The sequence below is a fragment of the Aquila chrysaetos genome, chromosome 11 (assembly GCF_900496995.4).
Source record: "Aquila chrysaetos chrysaetos chromosome 11, bAquChr1.4, whole genome shotgun sequence".
NCBI classification, from domain to species: domain Eukaryota; kingdom Metazoa; phylum Chordata; class Aves; order Accipitriformes; family Accipitridae; genus Aquila; species Aquila chrysaetos.
This window is the reverse complement of record NC_044014.1, coordinates 9,913,656-9,939,645: the sequence shown is the minus strand read 5'-3', so window position 1 is coordinate 9,939,645 and position 25,990 is coordinate 9,913,656. Positions and strand designations below refer to the sequence as shown.

Sequence of the window (25,990 nt, the reverse complement as noted above, 5' to 3'; positions counted from 1 at the left end):
ACTGGAATGAAAAGCATCACAACATCTAAGAAAAAGTCAGAAAAAGAACAGCTTAAGAAGAGATGAAGTTGATCACCACTGCCTGTATTCCATACAAAACAGAGAGGGTGGCCATGAAGTCTCATACACTGACGGACTTCCTGTATTAACAGATCACACATACAGGAAACAAAAGAAACACACTTTAGTCCCACCTATACTAGCTCTCCCAATATTAATTCACTTTTGCCCAAGACCAAATACAAGATACTGCTCTAATTTAGAGAAAAGATTATTGGGGTATCACCTAGTACTGCCGAGAAGGAAGATGCAACATAACATGGTCCCATCTACATAGAAAAGCTAGACGACTGCAATACAGATAGGACAACTGTGACTCACAGTACAAGTGGTAAAACTGGCCGTGTACCGGGACACAGAGTCCTCCAGCCCAGGCATAACTTGACACAGCTCCCTGATTCAGCTCACACAAAGACCTGCTTTGATGCACATGCTTGAAGGGAGGGGAATGGAATGGTGCATATACACAGTGGGGACTCTCAGGATTTCCTTGCTTTTAACAGTTTAATACTTATATCAATTATTTTTCTCTTTTTTAATCTGACTTTATAGAAACACAGATTACATACAGTGCCAAGGTGCAAAGCTCAGCATTACTATCAATTCTTTTAACGAGTCAAGTATGTTAGAAGACAAGGTTTACTCAAACTTTATCGTTGCTTTTCTTTGTTTATGTCACGAGTTAGATAGTTGAACAATATTGTACGAATTCCTTCAAGGCACCACTAGGTTTTCTACCAATCTCATCTAAGTAGTTAATATTATGGTCATATTAACTCCACATACAGAGTCAAGTAACAGCACAACTCCAAAATGAAGTTCATCAGTTAAGGTTTAACAAGAGGGACTGGATTTGTTCCCACCGCAACACAAGTCATGGGGTACACCTTGAAAGTGTTAGTCATACTATTCCCAAGGTTCGAAGCTCATGTCTCGGGGAAAACAATATACTAGCAAGAGCATCCTTTTACTGTGAACTTCAAATGAGACTTGGATACTTAAGGGTTTACGCACAGACTTGTAATCTCCTGTTAGTAGCGTGTCTTCAGCACAGATCAACTCTTACTCTTCTAAGTAAAGAAAACCAGTCTCACCTACACCACTCAGCAACCGATGAAATACCACAAACAGCACTACTGTAACCTTTCAGAATTTTAGCATCAAGCCTTCAACTCTGCTTTTCTTCTCTCTTCTGACACCGATTTGTTTCTGATGAGATTTTTCCCACCCCACCCCCCTCCTCAATTTGAGGCAGCAAGGTCTTGGTCTACAACTTGGAGATAATATTGGAAAGCATTACAGGTAATTCTTGGTTTTGGCAACAGGAAAGTAAGTTCAGAACAAGCCAACTCAGAACTAAGTACAGGATATTGCCAACTACTAGAGCCCACGTTAACAAAAGTTGCAGGCTACTGATTTAACATATTTGTCCTGCCTGGTAACACTACTGCATCCAGAAAAGCATTTGCTTTATTCCATAGCTCTTTAAAAAGCCAGCTTCAGGAAATTCAATATTAGCCTTGGTAGTGATAAGCAACATCCCTGCTAATTAGGACCAAAGAAACCATTCTTGGTATTTGGTCCTTCAGTCCTTTTCTCAACACTTTGAAGTAGTGACCCTCACAATATTAACAAAAATCTGTCAACAACCCCAGATCAAGTCTTATGGAACAATAGAAAATATTGTTTCAAAGCCAAGGCAAGAAAGGATGACTGAAGAATTTCAGAAAAAGAAGAGGACTCAAAGACAATACAGAACAAGTTTACTTTTTTTCATAAAATGGATGACATTTCAAACTGACAGTCTCTTGAAACATCTTCAGAATTTCAGTTGCTCATACTTCTAGAGCTTAACCATCTCCTCCCAAAGTCAATGGCAACATAAGCATTCATGCCAAACAGTAATCAGAGTGATTACACTTCCTAGTCGATATAAAAATGCAGCTGCAGCTCATGCTGTTTCAACAATTTTCTTATACAACAGAACATACGGGGACACTGGTCACATGTGTTTTTTTAGTGTATTCTGCTTGCAACATTTTAACTTCTGAAAAGCAGTTTTACAAGATAAAGTAAATCAACAATAAAGCCAGACTACTGTACTTCTAATCTTACGTACAGATTTCAATTCCACAAGAGATCTTCTCCTGGTCTGCACAGAGTCTCACTGGAAGTGTACACGTATCAGACTCACCTGTGCAGACTATTTTCCAGGACAAGAGCCAAAATCTGCAAGCCTACATCATAATCATCTCGCTGAAGTTGCAGTAAAGCTTCCTGCTTTCAAACCTAGAAGGGCAAGCAGCTTTTGCAAATACCACCTGCAAAAACAAGGACACATACTCTACCGCAACACCGTGGCCGGCTCTAAAAAATAACCTTCATACTGGTGTAACAGTTGCTGGGTTTTGTTATCTAATTATTTAACCATAAAGTGAAACCAACACACGACCAACGAAACAGGACAACCTAATTAATAACGTGGAGAAGAAACCTGGCAAGAAACAAAGAGACTACGAGCCAGCACAGGAGATAGAGCTACCCGCTCGGGAGGTCCTGACTTAGGAGACACTGCTAAGGCAGGACTTTACCCCTCCCCGCCCCGGACCTCATGCCACTTCGCCCCTCTCCTCCCTGCGGAACCTGAGCCTCACCCACAGACCTGCCGCGACCGCTGCCAGCCAAGTGCCCCCACCTGCACACGCAGATCCTCTCGCAGCGGCCCCCGCCGCGTCAGGGCACCCGGGGGAAGCCTCCCTCCGCCCCCGCGGCCCCTACGAGGCCGGGGCGGCCACGTCGTCGTGTCCCCCCCCCCCGCCCGGGGTTTTATCTCCCGCTGACTCCGGCACGCCGCGGGAGGCGGCCGAAACGGCTCACCGGCACCGCCGAGCCCGCCGGGGAGCGCCGAGCCGTCCCGCCTCGGCCGCGGGTGCCCCCGCGCCGCCCCCTCGGGGACCCCGGCGGCGCCTGCGGGGCCGCGCAGGGCTGAGGGGCGCCGGCAGCAAGCAAGCACCCACGCTCCCGCCCTCCCTCTCGCCTGCCTTTCCGTCCGTCCGCCCGCCCTCCGGCGCGGCCCCTCACCCGCTCGCTACGAGGCCGGCAGGGAAGGCGGCAGCTCCCCCATGGCGGCGGTACGCCCCGCCGGCCGCCACCGTCCCGGCGAGCTGACACATCAACAAAGATGGCGGCGGCGGGCGGTGCTCCAGCCCGGGAGCGGAGGGGCGGGGCGGGGCCAGCCCGGCGGCCTGCCCGCAGTGGGCGGGGCCGGGGGGAGCCCGGCGGGGCCCGGGTCGGCCCGGGAGGGCTGCGGCCCCCGCGGGGCGGGAGCGGCGCGGGCCGGCTCCTGCGGCGTTGCCGTTCTGAAGGGGCGATGGGGCGAGCGGCCGCTCCCGTCAGCGACCTGGACGAGCAGGCTTCTTCTCCAGGTCTCACCCTCGCTGCCTCTTCAGAGGAAATCCCCCCCCCGCATGTTCGCGGTGAGGGCGGTCCGGCGCTGGAGCCCGGTGGCCCGGAGAGGCTGGGGCGCCTCCGTCCCTGCGGGTGTCCCTGAGCCGCCTGGATCAGCCCGGAGCAGCCCGCGGTGACGGCCGGACCCTCCCGGCCGCCTTCCCTCTCTCCCTTGGACCGCCGCTGCGTTCCCTCGCCCGCTGCCCAGCGCTGACGACAGGCAGGTGGACGGGGGCGAAACGGGACCCCAGCTGCAGGTGCTGACAGCTCCGGGAACTGAAGCTGCTGGATTCCACACCCCAGACCACTCAGAAAAGCGTCTATCAAGATTACTTCAACCGGGAAGGTGTTTTGTGGTTTTTTTTTTTTTCTCTTCTTATTTAAAGACGCTACCTTTCTGGGGAAGGGATCTCGTGTCGGGCATTTTGTGGTGCTACCCAAGACCGCTGCCATATAGGAGGAATCCTTCACCCCAACAGTTTTTAGGGAGATGGTCACAAAGGTACCTCCCTCCCCTTTTTGCAAGATTGGCACGCAAGTAATGACTAATAGAGTCTCTTCTTCCCTAAATAAACATCTACTTTTTCCAGAACTAACCCCCACACACGACGTCAAAAGCCTCTGCACCCACATGCCATCTAAGAGTAAATCCAGCGATGGTAATAAACAGAGTCCAGCTTCAGTTAACGCCTGCCGGTACTTCACGCCTTATTCTGACGGGATTAAAAAAAATGTGAAAAATTTGCTGGGCATCAAAAATCTGGAGTACATTTCAGTGCTGGGAGCAGCAATTTTTCAGTGGAACACAAAGCTTTTTTGGAATCCAGAGCACTCCATAAATGCCACTTTATTTATTTCATAAAAAATAAATTGAAACAACTACCTTAGCAGACAAGCTGTTAAGTGAAAACCCTTGCATTTACTATAGCAGATCAGCTAGAGTTAGGCACTGGCATCTTTCCTGCAGGAACTTCTTAAACATGACAGTAGAAAAGCAAGTTAAAATCACTGAATAATTTGGGTTGGAAGGGACCTCAGGAGCATAACTAGTCCAATCCTCTACTCGTGGCACAGCTAACTTTGATGTTAGATCAGATTGCTCCTTTATTTTGGCTAATTTACTTTTATATATGTATAAAACCATATGCATACCTATATGCTTTATACCTATAAAACCCAGCGATGATTTCTTCAGTTTGTACTTTGGATGACTTTGAAAATAGAATGTGTTGCATGACTTTATGTACTAACATTAACTGGCAGCGTTATTTCAGAGCAAGGTATTTTTCTCCTTGTTCTTTCCAGGCATTTGGAATTTCAGAGCCACAAATGCAAATTTTGGGGCCCTAGAAAATGTTCCCTTGAAACCTTTTTACAGATCCTTAAAAACAACACTGGAATCTTAGAGAAAATCAATGTACAAACCATTCAGAGCTATCATATCTATAAACCTTTGCATGTTCATTATTTGGGGAAAGATTATACTGCTTCCGATAATTAAACAATATCCTAGCCATCACCTCTAAAGCAGCATAGGAGTCAGATGAAGGCACATGTCTTTAAAAACATTACTTAGGTGAGAGCATAAACGAAAGTAGGTTGTGGAAAGAACTCATGGCCTCAGCTTTAACCTCCAAATAATACTTTGAAGGCAAAAATCTCGCCCTTGCTTTGCTCATAATATGCTGTGCATTCCATATTGCTAAAAATACATAAAAAATCAGGTGTGGAATAGAGATAAGGAAAAAATTTTCCATTTTCAGAAAGCAGTGCCATGCAACACTCATTTGCTAATTGCCATGGAGCCCAAGTCTAAACTTTACTTTCAGAAATGCTCCTTTGCCACTCCAGCTCCTGTTCTGCACCTGAGCGGCAAAATTCACCCAGCCTTGCTGCTCTGTAACACAGTCACTTTGGTGCCCAAATACTTCTTATTTCGTCTTCTCTTCCAGTTATTTAAAGGCAACTGCAGAGACACCACTGTACTCTGGCCCCAGTCCTTCTAACATTTATGCTTCTGCTTTGCTGTATACTTTGCAGTCCCACTGACATTGATCATGTGTGGCTTAGTGGCTCCCACCAGACCTGGCAGAATTTCAGCTGATTTTCACCTTTTATTCTGGACGTTTTTTTCAGCAGGACTGAAACCAGGTTAAGAAAATTGAGCCTGGTTAGTTGAGTTCTTCCTTAAAAGCAGGCAAAAAGGATTTTTTTGTACTCAGCTAGACTCCCCACGACTCTAGTCCCAGCACTGATGGTCAGATAGTTCTGATTCTTGTAATACCTGTGCTTAGGCCAAATTTTCATCTAAACAGTATTTTATCTCCAGGAGGCAGCCACAGATACTTAGGGAAGGATAATGACAGGACATTGAGAGCGCCCCTTCCCCAAACTGTCTGCATTCATATTAAATAAGAATGACTGAATTACTGTATCTCTTAGTTAGCCAGCCGTAGCTCTCATTTGGCACGTACAAATGCTGAGGAAGACAATTTCTGAGTGAGAGAATTTATCATCTGAAATACAGACAGTCATGCACAACAGACTTCTCTTCTGCTGCAGACATAAGCCTGCATTGCAGAGGCAGAAGCAGAAGTTGGCCCGTATTTTCAAAAGGTTGTAGTTCTGGCTTTTGGCTTGTGCTTTCTTATCTAAGAAGAAGAAAAGCAAGAGTTCATGTAATTGCTCAATTTCCAGCTGATGTTTGTTAATTATACATAGCATTTTTATAGCTTTGCCCACTGAAGGGGCTTACAATTCTATGCTTTCTCCTTCAACTAAAAAAGTGTTAGCAATTCCACTTCAAGGGAGGACAACAAGGTAGCTGAAACAGCATATGTGCTGAATACCCCCCACTCCTCTGGGACCACTGTTTTTGGAGGGCCATGGCTGGCATTGCCGAGGAGGAGCTGGGAGCAAAGTCCAGGTTGCCTGACTCCCATCCTCTGCATTCGTCAGAAGGCTGGTCTGTTACAATGTAATTACAGCAGGCTGATTTGATTCCTGCATTTCACATCATGGCAAGACTACCTAAAGAGTTATTACCTTCTTCATTAGGAATCACTCTCATTGTCTAAGTATTTTATTCTAAGCAAGCACGGTTTGCCAGGGGTCTTCAGGGAGCACCATCCACAAAGCCCCAGGAGCCCTGTCTTCCCTCCCTCTGTCGGGTAGGAACAGCATCTCTGCTGAAGCTGCAGTCGCAGTGCTAAGGCCTTGCCACCACGGTCGTGTCTAATCTATGCAAGGTAAATCCCAAGTGTGACTGTGATTATGCAAGTCCTCTGACTAAGTTATACCTGGAAAAAACTACTTTCATTGTATGTTGTTTGGACTGTCCTTTGTTCAGCATGTAGCACAGTGGTGTCCCAGCTTGTTCCTGGGCACTTAGATCCTACAAATTAGAACTAATGACACACTGGTAGAGTTATTACAGAACCTACATGTAGGCAAGCCCAAAGCTCTCGCTAAAAATTGCAGGCAAGCCACATCAACCTCCTGCAGCTCCTGTGATGTTGCTCCTGATCAGCCTCCATGCTAACAACACTCTCCCCAGTTACCTCTGACACTCCTTCACATTTATGTTTTTCCACCGCTTCAGCCAGACCTGTTATTTTTTCTTTTTAGAATTAATTTTACTGCTGTCATTTCCTCCCCTTTCTTGTATCCTGAGACGTGGGAAGTCCCAAATGACTGACATTTAAAAAACAAAAACAATGAAAATAACATTTGCCCTGGCTCAATCATTCTTTGCAACTTCTAAATGCAAGAAAACTTTGTGCCAGTTCACATGCTGATAAAGTTCTGTCTCCAGTGGGATACTTGATTTTCCTTTTCATTGCATCCTGTCAATATACTTCCAGCACAGTCTATAGTGTTAATTAAGTGTCATTTCAAAAGACTGTTCAGACTGGCAGCATTGTTTTGCTTCGGCAGGCCTGGGGGATTGAAATGGCTAGCCAGCTAAATGTAATAGAAACGTGGATATTTTAAGTCACAGTCTAAATTTTTTCTTTTTTTGAGAGGTTTGAATGACAGAGAAGTATTTCTTAATGCCTGACTAGTATTAGTGCTGCTTAGGCACGAGGATTATTGGGCTAATCTTGGGGACAGAGGAACAAGGTGCAGGGAGGTAATGGAGGCTGTATGACCATAATTGCCCCATCTCCCCACATCATCCCATGTGCAACTGTGCCTACTCTGATATGGAATGCTGGGCATCTTGGCAGATAGATTTCCTGAAATCCCACCTAATCCTACCTAATTTCCCCTTCTGTTTTCAGAGCAGCCTCCCATACAGTCAGCTTCTACTCAGATTGCAGCTGAGGGCTGGAGGTTCATTGGAGCCAGGAAGAGTCTTTCCTCTGACTTCGGTAGGGAGTATCTAAACCACCTAGCAAAAACTCAGCAAACCTTTGATGTGTTGTTCCCTTTTCTTTTGAGAATGGTCAGCAGGGAACGATAGTTTGGCAGACAGGATCCTAGACTTAAACATGGAAGATTTAGACTGAAATGCCATCACAGCCAGATTCCAAATTACTTTAAGGCAAAATAGCTGTGCTTCAGTTTCTTCTCTGTGAACAGAGATAATTATTCCCTGCCCCACAGAATGTGTAAGAATAAAATCCATCACTGATTTTATACACTTTAATAATAAGTACCAAGTGTAGGCACTAAAATAGACCAGATTAATTTAATTTTGGTGAAAGTTTAATTGCACAGCACTGGAAACACCTGAGAGCATGTCTAAGTAGTAGCATAACTGCAGCAGTGTTGAGGATGAAGTATGTTTTCCAGTGTAGGTAGAGACATGAGAATGGGAAACAAAAGAAGGAAAGGGAAAACACCTTGTATAGAAAAGAAAGAGGAGAAAGGACAAATGAAAGCAGAGAATAGGTTGGAAATGGAAGATGAAGTGATGTATTTTCCAGGCTGCAGGGCAAAATTCAAATATTTTAGAATACAAATGTATCAATTTGATGTATCAAATTTCATCATTCTTGCATAGATCTTACAGCCACCTTCTGAATTTGTATGAAACAAGGTTGTCTAACTGATGTCCTGAGAGAATTTTGATTTTATTGGAGAAATTACAGAAAGCAGCTATACACCTTTCCTGCTGCTGAACTATGAACATTTGGCCCGAGGTGCAGGCGTGCCTGCTGCTGTGAAGCACTGACAGGCCAAGTCAGGAGAAGCCCAAGGCTGCTCAGGCAGAGTCAGAGATGTGAGTATAACCTGCAGGTTTTTCTGAAATTAAGAGCAAAGGACAGTGCTACTCATTGCTCTCTGTAGCTAGTATTTTGTAACTCTTAATTATTTTCATCTTGTTGTGTCACTAAGAGCAGTACAGTACACGGATCCCCAAGGAACGCATGGGGTTACTAGTGCAACCATGGATGTTTCACTGTCCGTCACGCAATTTTGCTAAAGACTGAGAAAATCACTGGTGCTTTTGAGTAATAAAATAAAAGCAGCCTCTTGCAACACGCCAGGTGTAATACAATTTATGACTAACACGTTTTTTTGGCCAGGGCTCTGACAGCCATGCCATACTTCAAGCGAAAACCACGCAGCCAGCCGCCACGACCAGCAGGGCACTGATGAGCAAGTGCCAATTAAGGCGCCCACCCACCTGCCCCGCCCGCAGCTGGGCGTCTCCTCAGCCCCTCTACTTGTCGTTTAATCACACAGGTCGCTCTAAAACACGCGAGGCCGGGGGGTGCGTTCCCTGGCCGTTCCTTTCAGGGTAAGATGGCGGCGCAGCCGGGGAGCGGCGGACAACGGCCCGCGCGGGATCCCGCCGCCTCCGACCGCCCGGGCAGCACGTGCCCGCGCCCCGCCCCGCCTGCGGGCCGCCGCGCGCTGAGCGGGCTCCCTGCTGGGCGGGGCGAGTGTGGCGCCGGCGGCGGGAAGGCGGCGGGAGCCGTCTCTCTCCTTCTGTGAGGGCCGCCTGTCTCCTATGAGGGCCGGTGCTTCCTCTCCAGCCACCGTCGGCCTTCGAGCGAGGTGCCGGCCCGGCCTCCCGTGTGGCACAGCTCGGGCGGCGGAGGGCGAGCGAGCGAGCCGGGGGAGAGGTCTGCTCTGAGGGAGGAAGGGCGCTGGGGGCGGCAGGGGCCTGCGCCCGCCGAGCCGTGGTTGGGGGCTGTGAGGTGGGGATGTTTAATTTTAATCTGGGTTAATGAAAATAGCACGTACTGGCACTACTCAGTTGCGGTTGCGGAAGCTCATTTGTGGTGGAGTTGACTGCAATGTCAATTCAAAGACTGCTCTGCTTTATTTGCAAGTTCATTTTAATTTGATTTCACCTGTATTGTGTAGCAAGAGAGTATTTTTATGTCTAAGGTGATTGTATTGCTTGTTAACGTTTGGAAAGCAGGTGCCAAAAGTTCATTTTGGCAGAACTTGGTGCTGTAGTTTCCCCTCGGGCATCGGCTCTGCCCACTCAGAAGCTGGTGGTTGTCCCGGGGCTTCGGGCCTGCTTGGCCTGTGGCTGTGCTCCTGGTCAGGAGGAGCTGGTGTGTGCAGCTTATGCTTCAGTGGAGGGGCCATTTATCTAGAGTGAGACACATCTTGTGTGAATCCGGCAAACTTAATGTGCAGGTGGTGACAGCCACTGCCGCTCGTCAGCACGTTTATCTCCTGAAGGAGTTCTTGTCATTTCATCTGGAGTGTTTGTTGTTGAGATCTTCAATGCAGAAAGTAGTTTACTTTTTACTGTGCAGATTATAGAAATAGACAGTCGAGAATTAGCCTTCCAAAATGGATGCTTAAATATACCTTCAGAACATGACTTAAAAATACTTTAATTTGTGTGCCTGCCTGAATTAATCTTTAAATCCATGCTTTCTTCATACTCTGATGTGAACATTTACATGATGGTGGAACTGCTTCAGATGAAGAACAAATGTAATAAAGTTGTTGTGGAGGTTAAAGCAGCAGAATCACAGGTGCCAACTTCCAGTGTAAAGGCTCTCAATTTCGAGGCTGAGTTTCTGAAACATCTAACAAAAAACAGCATTTTGTGAACAAACAATACAGGGTATTTTTTGCCAAGTGTAGAAACAGTACAGAAAGTTTTAATTGCATCACAGGTGCAACAAAAGAGAGCCTTTGTCCAAAGCTTGACAAAGGTATCTTGACTTTGTTCTTCTGTAATTGTGTGTATGTTTGATTATCAATAAACATAATCAGTATGAGTGTGGCTTAAAAATACAGCTAACTCCTAATTATCCAAACTTGTGTGGGCTGGAATGTTTCAGATAATTGAAAAAACAGGATAATTGGAGTACCAGGGAATTTGGCACAGATATGTGCAATGGGAGTTGGGAGTTCCCTCGGCAATGTTTCTTGCCTTCATCAGTGCCTTGGGACTGTCTGATCCATGTTCTCTCTTTCACTCCAAATTGTGGGGGAGGGGAGATGATTCTGGGAGATCTGAGATAGCTTGGTATGCAGCCATCTTGGGTTTGGAGAGTTCATGAAATTTGATTTCATGTTAGGCAAGAGTTTTAGCTTAGGCAAATTTTACAAGATTAACTTGCTTTCAGGTGAGAAAAAAAGGCCATGTAAGCTTTATGTTGGCTCGGTGGAGATCTTGGGCTGATAAGCCTTCCAGACTGAAAAAAGTCCCGAATGGCATGTGTAGCCTACAACTGAAACAGATTTTTTGTAGGTAAATGAGTTGCATGCTTATAAAAACATAGTTCCTAGTATATTGGTATGCAGGCTTAGCTGAATGTTTGTCTTGTAAGAGTTGTTTGCTAAAGAATAAACTCACTGGGAAGACCACAAGGCTTACGAGGCAGTCATTGGAAAGTCAAAATCTCTTGTTTCAGTGTGTTTTGTTTCTGAATACTTGCTGATGTGACAAAACTATGCATAAGTATAAACTTAACATAGGCCACATGTTCAATAGTACTGAAAGAAACTTGTACTGTTTCAGCTACTGTAAAATTGCCTATTCTGATTTTTTGCCCTATGGATATTGGAAATTCTGTAAATTTTTTTTGTACTTGCTGAACAGCACTAATTGAAACAAATTTATAGATGGAGGACATTAAGACTTATCGAGTGATAAGCACAGAGCGGTGAAACTGCTGCTTTCATAATACCACTGATGGTAAGTTTGAATAACGTAGAATCAGAGTTATAACAAGAAGTGATTTCCAGAGGGTGTCATGGTCCTAGCATCTCCGTTTGCTCAAACATGGTAGCAGAATAGTAGGACTAGATAAGAGCCTTGTGTCTTACTGCAAATAATCCATAACACAGGCATGCATTAGCATTGTTAATCGGATCCCTTTGCAAATACTTCTGCTTCTAGGAAGTTCCATGGAAGGCATAACTGGTAGAGGGAACTTGCTGTTGACAGCTGCAGCTGATAAAGGAAATACCGTGAGTTACTGGACTTTATAATTGCCCCAAATACTCTTGAGCATTTCTAGATAGCAGAAATGATCAGCATGTATTGCTCTTTATAGAACTTTGAAATTTTGATTCTCTTTGTTACATTTTGGTATATTATAATATTTTACCTTAATGGGCAGCTTTTTATCTAGTAAGGATCACTTAAGGTTTTTCTTCCACAGGTGTCACATTCTGATTTGATTCATGAGAAGCCAAAGAAATTGCAATATTCTTCTGAGAATGTTTTCTCTATTGGCTATGATAAGAGTCTCTTCAGTTCATTACTATTACCCCCTCAAATGAGGACTTGCCATTATTGCGGTCTGTTTGGTAAGTGCCTATTGTCCTGTAGTCTATGATGCATAGTATATTTATCAGTGAAACCAGATCAGAAGGTTTGCTCAGACAAATCTTAAGACATGTCTTAAATGTCTTAAAATGGATGTATATTTTTATCTTTCAGATGCAAGTATAGTGACTATTCAGAACATAGTTGGAGTTATGGAGCTGATAAACAGAAGAGAGCATCTTCTTAATCAAAAAAATTTTTTTTTTCTTCTTAAATACAGAAGGAATTTGAGACATCTGGGGCAGTAATGTCTGATAGCTATATGTGAATACAAACACTTATTTGTATGTGCTTAGTACTGTAGTGGAACCGTCTTGTAAAGCAGTTATTAAATAATACATGGAGCCTGTATCTTAAGAGCTGTTGTCTCTTCTGATATAGATGTTTCTCTCTGACTTTTTTTTATTTTTTAGGATCCCTCAGATGTTCACAATGCAAGCAAATATACTATTGCTCTGCAGATTGTCAGAAAAAGGATTGGCCAGCACATAGTGTTGTATGCGAGCCAATTAAAGAGAAGTAAGTTTGTTAAAAGTTCTGCCAAATAATCCTTACGGAAAGAGTCCCTCCCAATACAACTTAAATGACCATGTAAAGACACTATTACAGTAAAATATGCTGCTTATTCTTGGGCTAGTACTGCATTATCTCATACTTGTCAGAAAACTCAGCTCTGCTGCTTTAGAAGGGTGACTTGAAAGGTATTGTTGGAGTACTTAAGGTGTTCTGTAGTGTGACTTAAACCAAAAGCATTATTTTTACTTGTGTCAGAGCTATGTGAGGATGCAGGAAGAATACCAGCTTGTCACATGACTTTGTTACTGCTGTCGATGACATAGGGAAGGGAGGAGAAATGAGACTGTACTTTTCAGCAGTGGCATGGTTAATGGATTGCATTTAACAGGCTCTGAAGTGGCACCCTTTGAATCTAACTGTAGCCTCAGTGAACTTCATGGATGTTTTATCTTTGATGAGTACAGCTCCAGTTAGAAGAAGTTGTCTGAGCCAGGCCATTCTCTAGCTGCTCAGTATTGCTTTTTGACATGCCAGTTTAGAAGTTCAAGAGATCACTCTGATCTGTTTTAGTTAAAGTAAGCACCATTAGGTTGTGACATGGTACAAATTGACTGGCTGGCTTTGGAACAGTTTAGGGGAGTGACTGAGTGTTTAAGCTGACAATTTCTAGCAAGGAGTGATGACTGCAGTTCAGTGAATCTGCAACCAGGTGTCCTTAATCGAAATTTATGAGAGATTTTTTTTTTTCCCCACAAGTTTTGTGACAGTGACTGAATGGGGGGACACAGGGACAATCTGTCATATATGTTATCTGGATATTGCTTATGTATTCAACTGATACAGCAAGTTTTTTTTTTTTTTTGCGATTTTATAGTTCTTAAGGTTGGCTTGGAAATACAGTGTTAGGAGAACTCTACAACAACAGTGTAAAATTTCTTCTCCATTTTAATAAAAATTAATGTATTTTTTGTTGATGGCATCAGGAAAAACACACCAGGTGTTGCATGACAGGGAACTAAAAAATTTGCAATCCTTCATTTTCTTGGAGGACGAATAAGGGTTGACAAAACCCACATACTATGAACACAGCCTTTTTGTTCTATTTGCAAGTAGGTGTTACGAATGCTACTTGTCTCTCTTTGATTCTTCAAAATTAATATCTTTTTCTTTGATTACAGTGTAAGTAGTAACAATGGAGGCAAGTTACCTGCTGAAACTGAGAAGGGAGTTTATCTTAAGGTATAGAATACAATTTTCACTATGTCTTGCATGGATCTGCTGTGAGCTAGTTGCAATATGCTTAATTTAACCTGTGCAGGAAAAGAACAAGTTCCAAAGATCACAATCTACTCCTTTTAGAAAGATCAGTGCTTCAGAGAAAAAGTTACTGGGAGAAGCATTAAAGAATGTGTTACTTCTAGAGTCCTTAGCAACACTATCAGACAATTCGTTTTTGTTTGAAAAAACACTTGTGAAAAAGTTAAAAATCAAAACATGTATGATGTTGCTAGAGAAATATTTTAGCTTGTAGATGTAGCTTGTCCAATTCAGAAAATTTCTGGTGTCTTGTTTTCTGCATAGGTCATGAGCTGATGCTTGGAGCCTTGTAAATTATCTGAGAAATACATTCAATGTAGTATTGTACAGTAACAGATGCAGATAAGCTTTTGTTTCTTTGCTGTAGCAGGAATTAAACATGATGCAGTTCTCCTTTGTAATGTTTTGAAGCCTCTCTTGGTCTACTTTCAGCCAAACATTTCCTGTAGACTTCCTATGAACTCTTCTGCAGGAGATCGTTTTGCTGTCTTCGTGGTTTCTTAGGATGATACTTATGAAAGCGAGTAAGTGTGCAAACCTCCAACTAGCCTCATGTTTGCACTGTACAAGAAAACTCCTTTGTCATGTACTACTTTGAAGTAGCTCATTCATCTGTTTAACTTTCTGAAGGAATTTAGAAAGGAGGCTTCATCTTGCATCATGAGACTTATGCTAGTTCATTCTGATAAGTTTCTGCTGTGTGTGTACTTGTGACTGTGTTCTAATAAAACTGATCAACTGATAGTGAGGGACCTTTATATCAGGAGGATGTACAATATGAATAAAGAATTTGTAGCCAATTTATTTTTAAATAATAGAGGGTTTTATTTTTCCCTGGTTCATCTTCTGAAACTCAAGTAAGTTCTGCAGAAGTAAGAACTTGTATTGCATATTGAACAATATTTAATGTATTTTGCTATAGTACTGAGAGAGGTGTTTTTATGGAGAATCTTCTAGAAGGATCTTTGTTGCAAGTAAACAATTAATTTGGCAATTGCAACAGTAGTCTCGCTCATCATGCGTTGTCTGCAGTATGTTGGTCCAAATGGAAACGAGGTTTTCGGTAAGGATGTGTATGAGGTTATTTTTCTAATGTTTTTAGCATGTCACAGTCACAAATGGTGTGCATTAGGTACTAAATGTTTAGACTTTTTTTAAAAAATGGATGCCAACAGTTAAAGCAGCAGCTATAACCTAGTCTATGGTGTTAAGGCTACAAGGAAGCAGGTAGAATTCAATTCTCTTATTTATGAGAGCATCATAAGCAGGAAATACAGTTGAGTTGTCCTGTAAAACAGATGTGGAAGGAAAAGGTGAACGTGTGAGACTTCAGCACTTGTTTTTCATTGTTCAGTGTTTCTCTGTGATAATGTTTATTTTCAAGAGTCATACAAAGTCTGTAAGACTTCTTATTGAAAGTCAACAAAAGCACTTTTTACATGTTTCTTGAAATGATAAAGTTCTTTGTTTGTTACTACAAGGAGCTACAGCGGAACAACTCCATTTTAAACTTAACTTGTACCTGTTTTAAATAGGGTAATTCAATTTCTGTGGATTCTCTCAAGACAGAAGGGCGCATGAAGAAGATAATGCTTTCAGATCTCCAGACTCTAGGGATCAAAAAAGCTATGGAAGTACAGGTACTTTTATTTTGGAAGTTTCCTACAATGCTTTGTTAGGTTGCATTTGAAGCCTTGTTAAGCATAATAGCTCTGTGTCACCTTAGCTCTTTGTCTCACTTTGCTCATGTGTAAAATTCCTTTATTTTTATAAAGATGAGTAAATGCAAGTGGGACTGGGGAGGAGTAAGTAAGGAAGATTATTTCGGTGCAGGTGAACATCACTGGTTTTGTTCCCTGCAGTTAACTACTGCTAGATTCAAAACAAAAGAACAAAATCAGGTACATGCATTTATTGAAATGAACACTGGTCCTGAATAATGTACTGTAGGTTCTTCTTGCTTAATTATCATCTGCTATGGCTTTTCTCTTTAGGGTATAGTAACAAAGTTCAAGAGTCCAAGTGAATTTTATATACAGATGAGTTCTCCAGAAGTTTTAGACCAGATCAGTAAACTTTCTGTGAAACTACAAGACTGTTATGCTAATACAGTTATTCAAGAGCAACATATTGCTATCAAAGGGGAGGTCTGCGTTGCAAGGTGTTCTTTGGATCAGGTAACATCTGAATGTCCATAAATAAACCATTTTATGTTGAGCTTATGTTTTGCTTTTATGTCTCTGCCAGTGAAGGCTGCTAATTAGAGATCAGTTTGTTGTGGTGGAATTGTGGTAGTAACTAGTTTTGTAACACCTGGAACTCAATTTTTAAGGTACTGACTTTTTTTTTTTCTCCCCTCTAAAAAGTTCACTTCTGTGTTTATGTACTTGAGCCCTGTAGGTGCTGTTTGTCCTACTGTTGCTTGAAGGCTGTGTGTGTTCCTAGCGAATTTAAACTACTGTAGTTAGAACAGTTTGGAATACAACTCTGCTTAATTAAGGAAGTTACTCTTACTTCATTTCTGACCTGAGTTTTCTGGATGCATTTCTATAGCCACATCTAGTTCCTGCTTCCCTTCCCACCCCTTTCTTGTATTTCTTCCCCTTTTTCTCCTCCATTGTTAGCAGATTCTTGATTTACTGTACGGTAGCCAAGATCCGTAAGAGTAGAATTTTATCTTCGCAGCAGTCAACACTACAGTGAGTTGTGTTCATCTGAGTTGCTTCAGAATTGGTCAGTGCCTTTGTTCATAAACAAACCTGATGAAATAAAGCAAAATACATTGTGTTTTTACTAAGATTATCGTTTATTCCTGCACAGACCTGGAATAGAGCACTGGTAAAAGATGTGGATATACTGCAAAAGAAAGCACAAGTATTCTATATAGATTATGGAAATGAAGAAAACATTCCACTCTCCTGGATTAAAGCTCTGCACGAAGACATTGAACTGTTGCTTCCTCCATGTGTGAGTTCTATTTTCCTAACAATAGCTGAGGTATTTTAAATGAATAGCTCTGAAATGAGTTTAACTCATGTCTCAGTGTAACTGTCATGATTACAGTATTTTGTGGTCAGTGAAAGCAATGCATAAAAACTGCTATACTACACTAAGTTCACCTTCTGAAATGTTTCCTAGCTATTTTGTAGGAGTCAGGAAGGCTGCCTGGCTTTTTTTCTTCCTAGTCCCAGAATTCTTGGGTTCTGAGCTGATAAACCCTGCAGGGCGGTTAGGTCCACATGTCCCTTATATGCTAGAGGACAGCAGGGGAAACATTCTGCCTGTGTATTCTAATCTGGTCTCATGCAGTAATGAAAAATCACTTGTAGTTTGGGCAGACTTTGTTTGGCATAAAGACAGCTGTTGGTCTGAGTTCATTGCCACACTGTGTGATTTCTTCCATTACAAAATAGATGGTCTCGCTTTAATCTGTGAGTTAGACTAGTATGTTTAACTATGCACAAAGAAGAGCAGAGAAGCGTTTTTCCAACCAGTGACAACAATGACTAGCCGCTATTGGAGTAGTCTTTCATAGCTTGTTCACATGACTCTGCTGGATCCATAGAAGACTTTGAGAGCTCTTTGAATCTTGGCTTAAAGCCCTTGGTGTCTGCTGAGGGCAAGTTAGGACATGCACCTGTGGTCATATGTGATGTGTGATAAAACCATGCCTTACATAAGACATCATAAATAGTGGGAGAATCAAGGGAAAGGTAGTTTACAGTTTGAACTTAATTTCCTAATTCTTAACTCTCTTGTAAAGAAGTTAGTTGAATTGGTAGCGCTTCAGATTCCAACAGCAGCTTTAACTTTAATATGCAAGGTGATATTTCTGAGGGCCTTAATTATTTAGTCACTTCTTCTACAGGGCAAACAACGCCTTATTGCCTCTTGTTCTAACTGTAATTCTTTCTAGGCCATTAAGTGTTCCCTTGCGAATTATGATCCAAAAGAAAAAGGATGGAATGAAGACATCGCCCGCTTTTCTTCCCAACTCGTGGGAAAGCACTGTTCAGTAACTGTTGTTGATGTATTTGAGGAAGAAATGATGTTGAGTTTTGCTGTAGATGTTGTTCTTCCAGATTGTGGTACGTACTTGGTAGTGTGGGTAAAAAAAACCCACCACCATTGATAAGTCTTACGTGTTCGCTTTCCCTCCCCCTCCCCCTGCCCAATATCTTTAAAAGAAGAGATTTTTTTCTTTTGCTCTCCTATCTCTTGTCACTCTCCCAACCTGACCCTTGATTTTTTTTCTTTTAATTTTCTTTTGTTTCACCTTTCCATATAGAGGTCATTTAAAATGTCTGTACCTGAAATATCTTGTTATGCTTAATAAACTTAAATTTTAGTAAGGTTACTTTTCCAGTAGAGTTGTAATAAATTTGGCATTTTCTGGCTTATCTTGTTTATTTTTCTGTTTTAATAGATGAATGCAAATTTGGGACCACATTGTTCCTTTTATCTCATGCATTTTTAACTCTTTAAAAATGATAGTATCAGTTTCTAGTTCCCCTAAGGATTTTACCAGCTTTTGTTATATTTTGTACATGCTCACTAAAAAGGTATCCCAAAGAAAGCGCAACCACTGGATATTGTTGTATCTAGTTGGAGAACTCTAAGCATGTTTATATTTCTAATTTAGCAAGCCTCAGTGAATAGACAAGCAGAGCACCTGACCTTTGAGGAGTCTGAATTCAAATTTTTCAGTTGAGCTGGGGGTGTGGCTTTGATTGTGGAACCAGATCAATACACAGAAGGTGTGCCTGTTATCATTATTTGGAGGGCTGGTTTGTTTGTGTTTTTTTTTCTGGCTGCAAAGCAAGAACAATATAGTGCTACGAGCATACTCTTTTCATTGATACGCAGCCCACAGAGACTTTGAAGGAAGTGATGGTTGATCCTTTTAGCTTGCTAAAATTCCTGATATGCAGGAAGCTTATCTCCACATCATAGTCCCTGCAATCTATAAAACGATGGTTCACCTTAGTCCTGTGTAAATTCAGTTGATACAGGGTTGTGCTGGGTACGTTTCATATTTGGTTGCTTTACAGTACACTAATGGCAAAGCAATGTAACTTGCCAACGTCTTGGAGAGAAAGATCACAAAAATCTTACTGCATTCATGAAGTGTTGCACACATCTATTCCATGACCTTACAAGCAACTTAAACATCTGTATTCAGATTTTCAGTTGAAATAATTGTATTGAAAGCTTGGAATACTGCTTCATGTATCAGAAATGGAATATGTAGTAGCTAAGAAACTCAAGATTTCTCTGTAAATCTTGGTAACTCATTGCATACTCAGTGTTGTAAATATGGAGGTAAGTTGTGAGACCTTGTGTGAAAAGCTGTAACCAGTTTTTCAGCCAACAGGCTTTAGTGACTATGAGTAAATGTTGATTGTTACTGCTTTGCTCATTTTATTTAGTCAGTCTTGGAGCTGTGAACGTCTTCAGAAAACTCAAGCAGTTGAATTATTCTGAAACTGCTTTTATTTTACATTCTAAGCATATTAAGTGCTCAACAAATAAGTAGAACATTCGCACCTTGTGATAGGAATATAGGTCAGGCTCAGAAGATGGTTCTGAAATAAAACTAAATTGTGACTGTCTTGTATAGTAGATTACTTAGTTTCTTACATCTGTGTTTTAGGAGACTGCCTAGATAAAGTGCCTTTAGAAATGAGGTCTGATTTAACTCCAGGAAGTAATGTCAAAGGGGCAGACACTCCAAGAGGTAAGCAAGCCAATCAAAGTTCTTAGTAAGAGGTGGAAAAAACTTGGGGAATTTTAAGTCTTCCCGTGTTGCATGATATTCTGCATGTAGTAAATACTCTAGCTGTTCACTAGCATCACCTCCTACTTAAAAACATTGGCTAGTGGAGCTTCCTTTGGTTCACTAGTGACAGCACATGCTTTTTAATAGTATAAGGTACTTGTTTAGTGATGATTATATGAGCATTAATTTAATGGATAATAACAGGAGCCTTCAAAGTCCAAAGAGTCAGCAAAAAGAATAAACTGCTTCAGCATATTTAAATTTTGTAGTTTAATTTAGCACAGTTTTTAAGTGTCTGAATACTGGCTGGTGAGGTTGCACATTTCAAAGTCATCTAGCTTTTGATCAGTAACCTCTTGTTTTTATTGTGGTGGTTTGATTTTTGTGTTTTTTTAATGTACAATGTCAGACAACCATTCTAAGGGAAGTAAACAAAAAATACCTGAAGATGAAGAATTTCTTCACTGTGCTAATTCAGTTGCAGAGTGTGTCTCTGTACGTATCGGCGATGCATTTTCTGGTGTGGTTTCCTGTGTTCAAAATCCAGAAGAATTTTTCTGTCAGCAGATACACAGTGCCCGTAAGTGATGCATTGAAAATGGGTTGTAAGATATGACATTTTTCTCTTCAGTAGAGAGTGGCTGGAGGGAGGTGTTGCTGGTCTTGTAGTTTGACCTGAAATGGTGATTCCCGGTAGCATTAGGCCATGCCTCAGTCAGTTAAGAGCTATGGTGTTGTAGAGGATGTTTTTGCAGCATTACCTGTTAATATTGCTTATGAACCTGTAAGGTGATAATCTGTGGGCAGTCCAAGTAGTGCAAAGTAGAAAGATGGTGTGGCATAGATTTTAGCAATCTGAAGTCAATTTGTATCACAAATATTTAATGTTAAATATGTTCTTTCATGTGTTCCAGAAATGTGTGTGAGTTTGTAATTACTTTGTTTATTTCTATGATGCCTTGTTGCTTTACCACTGGAGGGAAGTGTTTCCTTATAGGCTGGGTGCATGGACTGAACTTCTTCGTTACATAGTATGGGGAGAACATCTGAGTGTGAGAAGGGCAGATAATAGCGCCTAAACACTGCTTTGGTGTCTTCTAATACAGTAAAACATAAGACCGTAAGTAACGCTACAGCGGGCCAGAGTGCTAGGCTGCATGGACTTTTGGTGCATCTCCCACAGCGCCCATAGATAGAAGTCTGGGGAGAATAAGAGCAGAGTAAGTTTGTGGGTTGTGTCTTCCTAGAGCTGTCTGAGCCAGTCTTTTTTTCTTTCTTTCTTTTTTTTTTTTTTTTTTTTTCCCCAGCTAAAAGGGCTTTTGCAGCTGGATGTGGTCTGGCGTATCTCCTACAGTGGATTTCTCTGTGTACCTCTGCAGCCTTTTAATTCTGGGTAGACTCATAGCATAAGCGTGTCCTTTGGCAAGAAGTGACACTCGTCATCTGCCTGTTGTTTAGGAGCTGTCTTCCTTGGTTTCGTTCTAGCATGCCTCTCCTAGCTTGGTTTTAATTCCTACTGGATTTAGTTTTGTTCCTGTGTTGAAAAGGTCTGTGACTGGTTTTCCCTGTCTGTTCTCTTTACCACTGTGATTCCTCAGACTCGCTTGAGGACTCTCTTCGATCTTATGATGAAGACTTTACCACTGTGATTCCTCAGACTCGCTTGAGGACTCTCTTCGATCTTACTGATTGAAGACTTCTAGTCTCATCGCTATTTGGTATTATGTTAAACATTATGTGAAATAATCTCCATTGTACTACAAGATGTTCTTCCAGGCTTTGAACTTAAGATTTGTGTACTTTTGTAATAATTACAAGATAGCATATGTTCCAAAACCTATATATTTTAACATCAGGTCAACTTGCTGAACTTCAGGTGTCTCTTAATGAACATTGTGACAGATTTCCCAGTAGTCCAGCTTTCCGTCCTGCTGCTGGAAATGTGTGCTGTGCCCAGTTCACAGGTAAAAATGGAGTGAAAATATGGCTCTTAATTTATGTCACTTTATTACAAAATATAAACACATTTTATAATTATGTTTAGGAATGTTTCATATAGAGTTTATTTTATTTGTGTCTGGCTTTACCTGTGGATAGCATTTGGTAGTGATTTTAAAAAATTATTAATAGCAGATGGTGACATCTATAAAATACTGGTTTTAAAAAAGACCATAAAATGGTCCCTTCATTGAGCAAACTCTTGACACTGGGTTCATTTTTGTATAAAGGAGCTTTTTAAGACACTATGAAGAAATTTGGTTTTTTTATAGGTTGGTGAGCAGTATTTCCTGTGGCTGGAAATAAATACAGGCTTGAAATTTTAGACCCCAATAAAGGGACAGAAGAAATGGGATTATATGTAGCGGTGCTGCTCTGATAGACTTCTCAAAATGTTATTTAACCAGGACCTGGTAGTCCTGAACTGTATGTTCATAACTTAGTTTGCACCTGACAGTTATCCCTGATCTCAGGTTTCTGCAAGTCTCATGACAAAATTGAATCTTGCCTAAACATAGGCTACTATTCTGCATAAAGCAGTGTTTTGTGCTAGGAATTGGTAAGTCTATATGAAAGAAATACTTTTTATTTATTAGAATCTGAAGTCCTATTTGCCTGAGTGCAGTAGGAAGATGAATGTCTCTTCCTCACAGGTCGTTCTCCTTTTCATCCAGCTTTTAACAAGAAAAAAAACTCCACATATTGCTGTTCTTAAGCCTTTTTTCTGGTCAGAAATGTTGCTGCTGTAACTTCATGTGATTGATGAACATTTTTGGTCATTTATTTCTTTCAATTTCCTGTGGTTTTGCTACTTTGAATAAATTAGCTGTGGGACTGAACAGATAAGCTGAAATAAATGTCTTCTTGCATGTTCAGAAAAAGCTATTACTGTCAGTGAGCTCTCTTGGCATTTGAGTGGGCACTGGTTCCAGGTGCCTAGCGAGGGAAAGCTATCAGTTAGTACCTCAGATGTCTTGATAAACTTGAGTAAGATTGTATTTCTATTTCTCAAATACTTTAATTGAATTAAAATACTTAGATCTGCTGTGTGGCCTTTGAATTGCATGTCATCATGGTCAGCTGACATACTGTTTGCTGTTTGTTTAAATGTATTGAACTTAAGCACTACAGCCACATAATGTAGTCAGTTCTTTGTTGCAATATGTGTTGGGGGCAGGGGGATGTTCTTTACAGAAAGAGTAAGTTTGCAACACTCAACTCATACCAGGGATGATGGTGGTAGATGTTGTGTCCGTGAGTGTTTTGTGAAGGTTTGTGTGAACTGTAGTGCTGCTGTTTTATGTTGAAATTAGTGTTATATTTTTATATTGGTCTGCCCCAAAAATGATTCTGTTCTCAGAAGTTAAAAGCAAGTACAATGAACATCTGTATCTTCCTTTGTAGAAGACAATCTTTGGTATCGTGCTGCTGTTATAGCGTATGTTTCTGAAGATACTGTTTTGGCGGGCTACATAGATTATGGTAATTTTGAAGTCCTTCCACTGACTAGACTTCGTCCTATGATTCCAAGATTAATGGACTTGCCAGCTCAAGCCATAAGATGTACCTTGGCAGGTATGAAATAAATAAGCAATTTCAAACGGGATAGAGGCAAAATAAGTGGGGTTAGGTAACAATCACACCTGTAGTATCTTATATTGAAATATGGGGAAGGATGGAGATATTTCCAGAATTCTTAATTGTTGTAGCATATCTACAAAACATGACAAATCTTTCCTAATGTACCTGGTGACCTGCAGTTGTATGTTTGGAAAACTGTGTTATATTAACATACCTGTTAGGTCTTTCCTGTGCTTTTGTTCTAAGCAAAATTCAGTCACCTACTGGATTTGTGGAATTCTTAAATCTGTTGTGGTTCTAACAATGCAGGGGAAAGTAAATTTTCATTTTACATCTTGAAATTCAGAACTGTATCTGTTCCTCTCCCCTGGGGCAAATCTAGTGAAACTACTAGTAGACTTCTCTCCATACACTTGTGAAATCTGTGAAGTTGGAAAGGATGTTGATGCTTCCTAGTTCATCCTTCTGTCTCCAGCCAGGATCATAATCTGGTTTTTTGACTTACTTGTTTAACCTGCTGTTGGAAACTGTTTATTTTCTCTGTTTCTATCACTATGCAAGATAGTCCCCCCACTTTGCTTCAGTACCCATCCTTTAGAATACTTGATGTCTATCTTTCCTTTACAATACTTGATATTTAACCTGATTTTCAAATTTTTGGTAAAGTTCAGAGCAGCGTTCTAGCTTCTTACTTTGGAGGAAAACATGAAACTTGCGTGTAGAGATGGAACCAATGCATATGGAATGTGACCTAAAGAAATCTCTTTTCTGGGGCAAATAATGATGCCTATAGCTGATAATGAGTATTCTAAGACTAAGAAAGGTCCGAAACACAACGTGGACACAAAAAAGTGATCAGATAAGACGTTTCATGATAAGAGTCAAGGATTACTGCTGCATAAAATATCTTTCTGGAAGGCAACTTCTGCCAATCTGTTACTATAAAGTTCTGGTTATAATTTGCCTTTTAGAAATAAATTTAGTAGCATAGAGTAAATGTTTAAGGAGGAAGAAGCTTATAGTAGCAGATACCATCTCACAGCCAATGTTAATGTTCAAAACTGTAAGTTGTAGTCATGAGATGCAAAGACTGACAGTTCTTACAGACGTTCATGCTAAGGAAGTATTAAGTCTGAATTTATGCTTCTCTTTGTATAATAGACTAGTTATACATGATATTTGTCAGATTTTTATTAAATCCAAGTACTACAAAAGTTCAGAATCTAAATAATTGGGGTTGGAATCTTGCTACAAGCATAAGGGGGGGGGGGTGAGTTACTTGGTAGATCTGCTTAATCTATTGTTTTAAACAGTGTTGTTGTACCTTGCCACATATTGTTGAGACTTGGACTGTCCTCGGAACCTTTCCATACTATGTGACTTTTTAGGTGTAAAGCCACCAGTAGGAGCCTGGACCTCAAAAGCTATTTGTTTTATGAAGCAACTGGTGAGAGACAAAGTGTTCACAGTGAAAGTAGTGGATAAAGAGAGTTACAAATCTGTGGTGGAGCTTGTAGATGCATCAGTTACTCCAGTAATAAATATATCAAGCCATTTCATAGAGAAAGGCTGTGCAGTTCAGGAATTGAGGATGGCCCTACCAGCAATCGGAATGAGTAATGTTAAACAAGCAAATGGTGAGTACGAGCACATCCTGCTGAAGTGGCTTTATTTAACCTCCTGCTAGAGTGTGTACAAAGAATGCAAGTTCTTAACTGCTAAGACCTTTCTAGTCTGGCTCATGAAGTCTGGCCTTCTTCACAGTTCTGAAGTTTAGCCATGGCAACTTTGCCATGAAGAAATTGTGTGTTTGCTTGTGTGTCTGTATGCGTGTGTATATATATATGTGTGCATACATAACAAAGTTGCAATGGGTTACTTTTGGAAGACCATACTGGTATTTCACCTTCTCTGGTTAGAAGTCTTACAATTTCCAGTTGAAGTAGAATATGACTAGTTAGTACCTGCTTGTTCTTATGCCCTTGTCCTTTAGCTCAAATAGTATTTCATCTTCACTGTCCTGTATTTTACACCTAAACCCACATATTTCCTCCTTGAAAAGTTGTTTGATTCCAGTAACCTATACAACTTAAAGGCTATGCCTAAATTCCCTTTTTTTGCATTTTTAGTGACCAAAGCTTCAATTTGAGAGATTTTCAAATTTTACGTCGGATTTCTTTGTATTGTGGGAAGGTTCCTAGCTTCTCTCATATGAAGCATGTTAAGCCTCTCTTGTCCATCCTGTGTCTGGTAAAACTATATATTCTCTCCTGATCTGTCTGTACTGAAAAATGGGTCAGTCTTTTTGTCAAGCCTATGTCCAAATCCCTTAATTTTGATCTTCCTCACTAGATGCTTTGTGGCCAGAACATGGTTATTGCTTACCTTTGTTCAGAAGGATAAGGAATCTTGTATAAAATTCAGTTGAACAGTAACTTTCATGGTTAGAACCAAACATGCTTTGATCTATGGCCATCATCCTGGACCTGTTCTGTATTACTTCCTGGGTTTCTTGGTTACTTCTCACCTTTTTT

At 41.2% G+C, this 25,990-nt stretch overlaps 2 protein-coding genes across 5 annotated transcripts in view; one reads left to right on the top strand and one right to left on the bottom strand.

Annotated features, from left to right (window-relative positions):
* The window catches only part of CCDC186 (coiled-coil domain containing 186), a 39,774-nt gene extending 36,501 nt beyond the window's left edge, over positions 1–3,273 (bottom strand). For 2 of the 4 annotated variants that reach the window (XM_041127209.1, XM_030030229.2), the window contains exon 1: positions 3,142–3,272. The gene's annotated coding sequence lies outside the window, so the exon portion shown is untranslated. Of the gene's footprint in view, positions 1–2,254; positions 2,382–3,141 lie in introns of all 4 variants that reach the window. The other 2 variants (XM_041127210.1, XM_041127211.1) reach the window with 2 other exon arrangements.
* Positions 3,274–7,323: 4,050 nt separating this feature from the next.
* The window catches only part of TDRD1 (tudor domain containing 1), a 28,916-nt gene continuing 10,249 nt past the window's right edge, over positions 7,324–25,990 (top strand). Inside the window, exons 1-14 of the mRNA XM_030031434.2 lie at positions 7,324–8,734; positions 11,834–11,904; positions 12,099–12,246; positions 12,679–12,784; positions 13,960–14,020; positions 15,634–15,738; positions 16,093–16,275; positions 16,919–17,065; positions 18,015–18,186; positions 19,752–19,835; positions 20,287–20,457; positions 21,734–21,841; positions 23,280–23,450; positions 24,845–25,093. Of these exons, the coding sequence (XP_029887294.1) occupies positions 11,842–11,904; positions 12,099–12,246; positions 12,679–12,784; positions 13,960–14,020; positions 15,634–15,738; positions 16,093–16,275; positions 16,919–17,065; positions 18,015–18,186; positions 19,752–19,835; positions 20,287–20,457; positions 21,734–21,841; positions 23,280–23,450; positions 24,845–25,093 (1,768 nt within the window). The 5' untranslated portion in view covers positions 7,324–8,734; positions 11,834–11,841. The remainder of the gene's footprint in view (positions 8,735–11,833; positions 11,905–12,098; positions 12,247–12,678; positions 12,785–13,959; positions 14,021–15,633; positions 15,739–16,092; positions 16,276–16,918; positions 17,066–18,014; positions 18,187–19,751; positions 19,836–20,286; positions 20,458–21,733; positions 21,842–23,279; positions 23,451–24,844; positions 25,094–25,990) is intronic.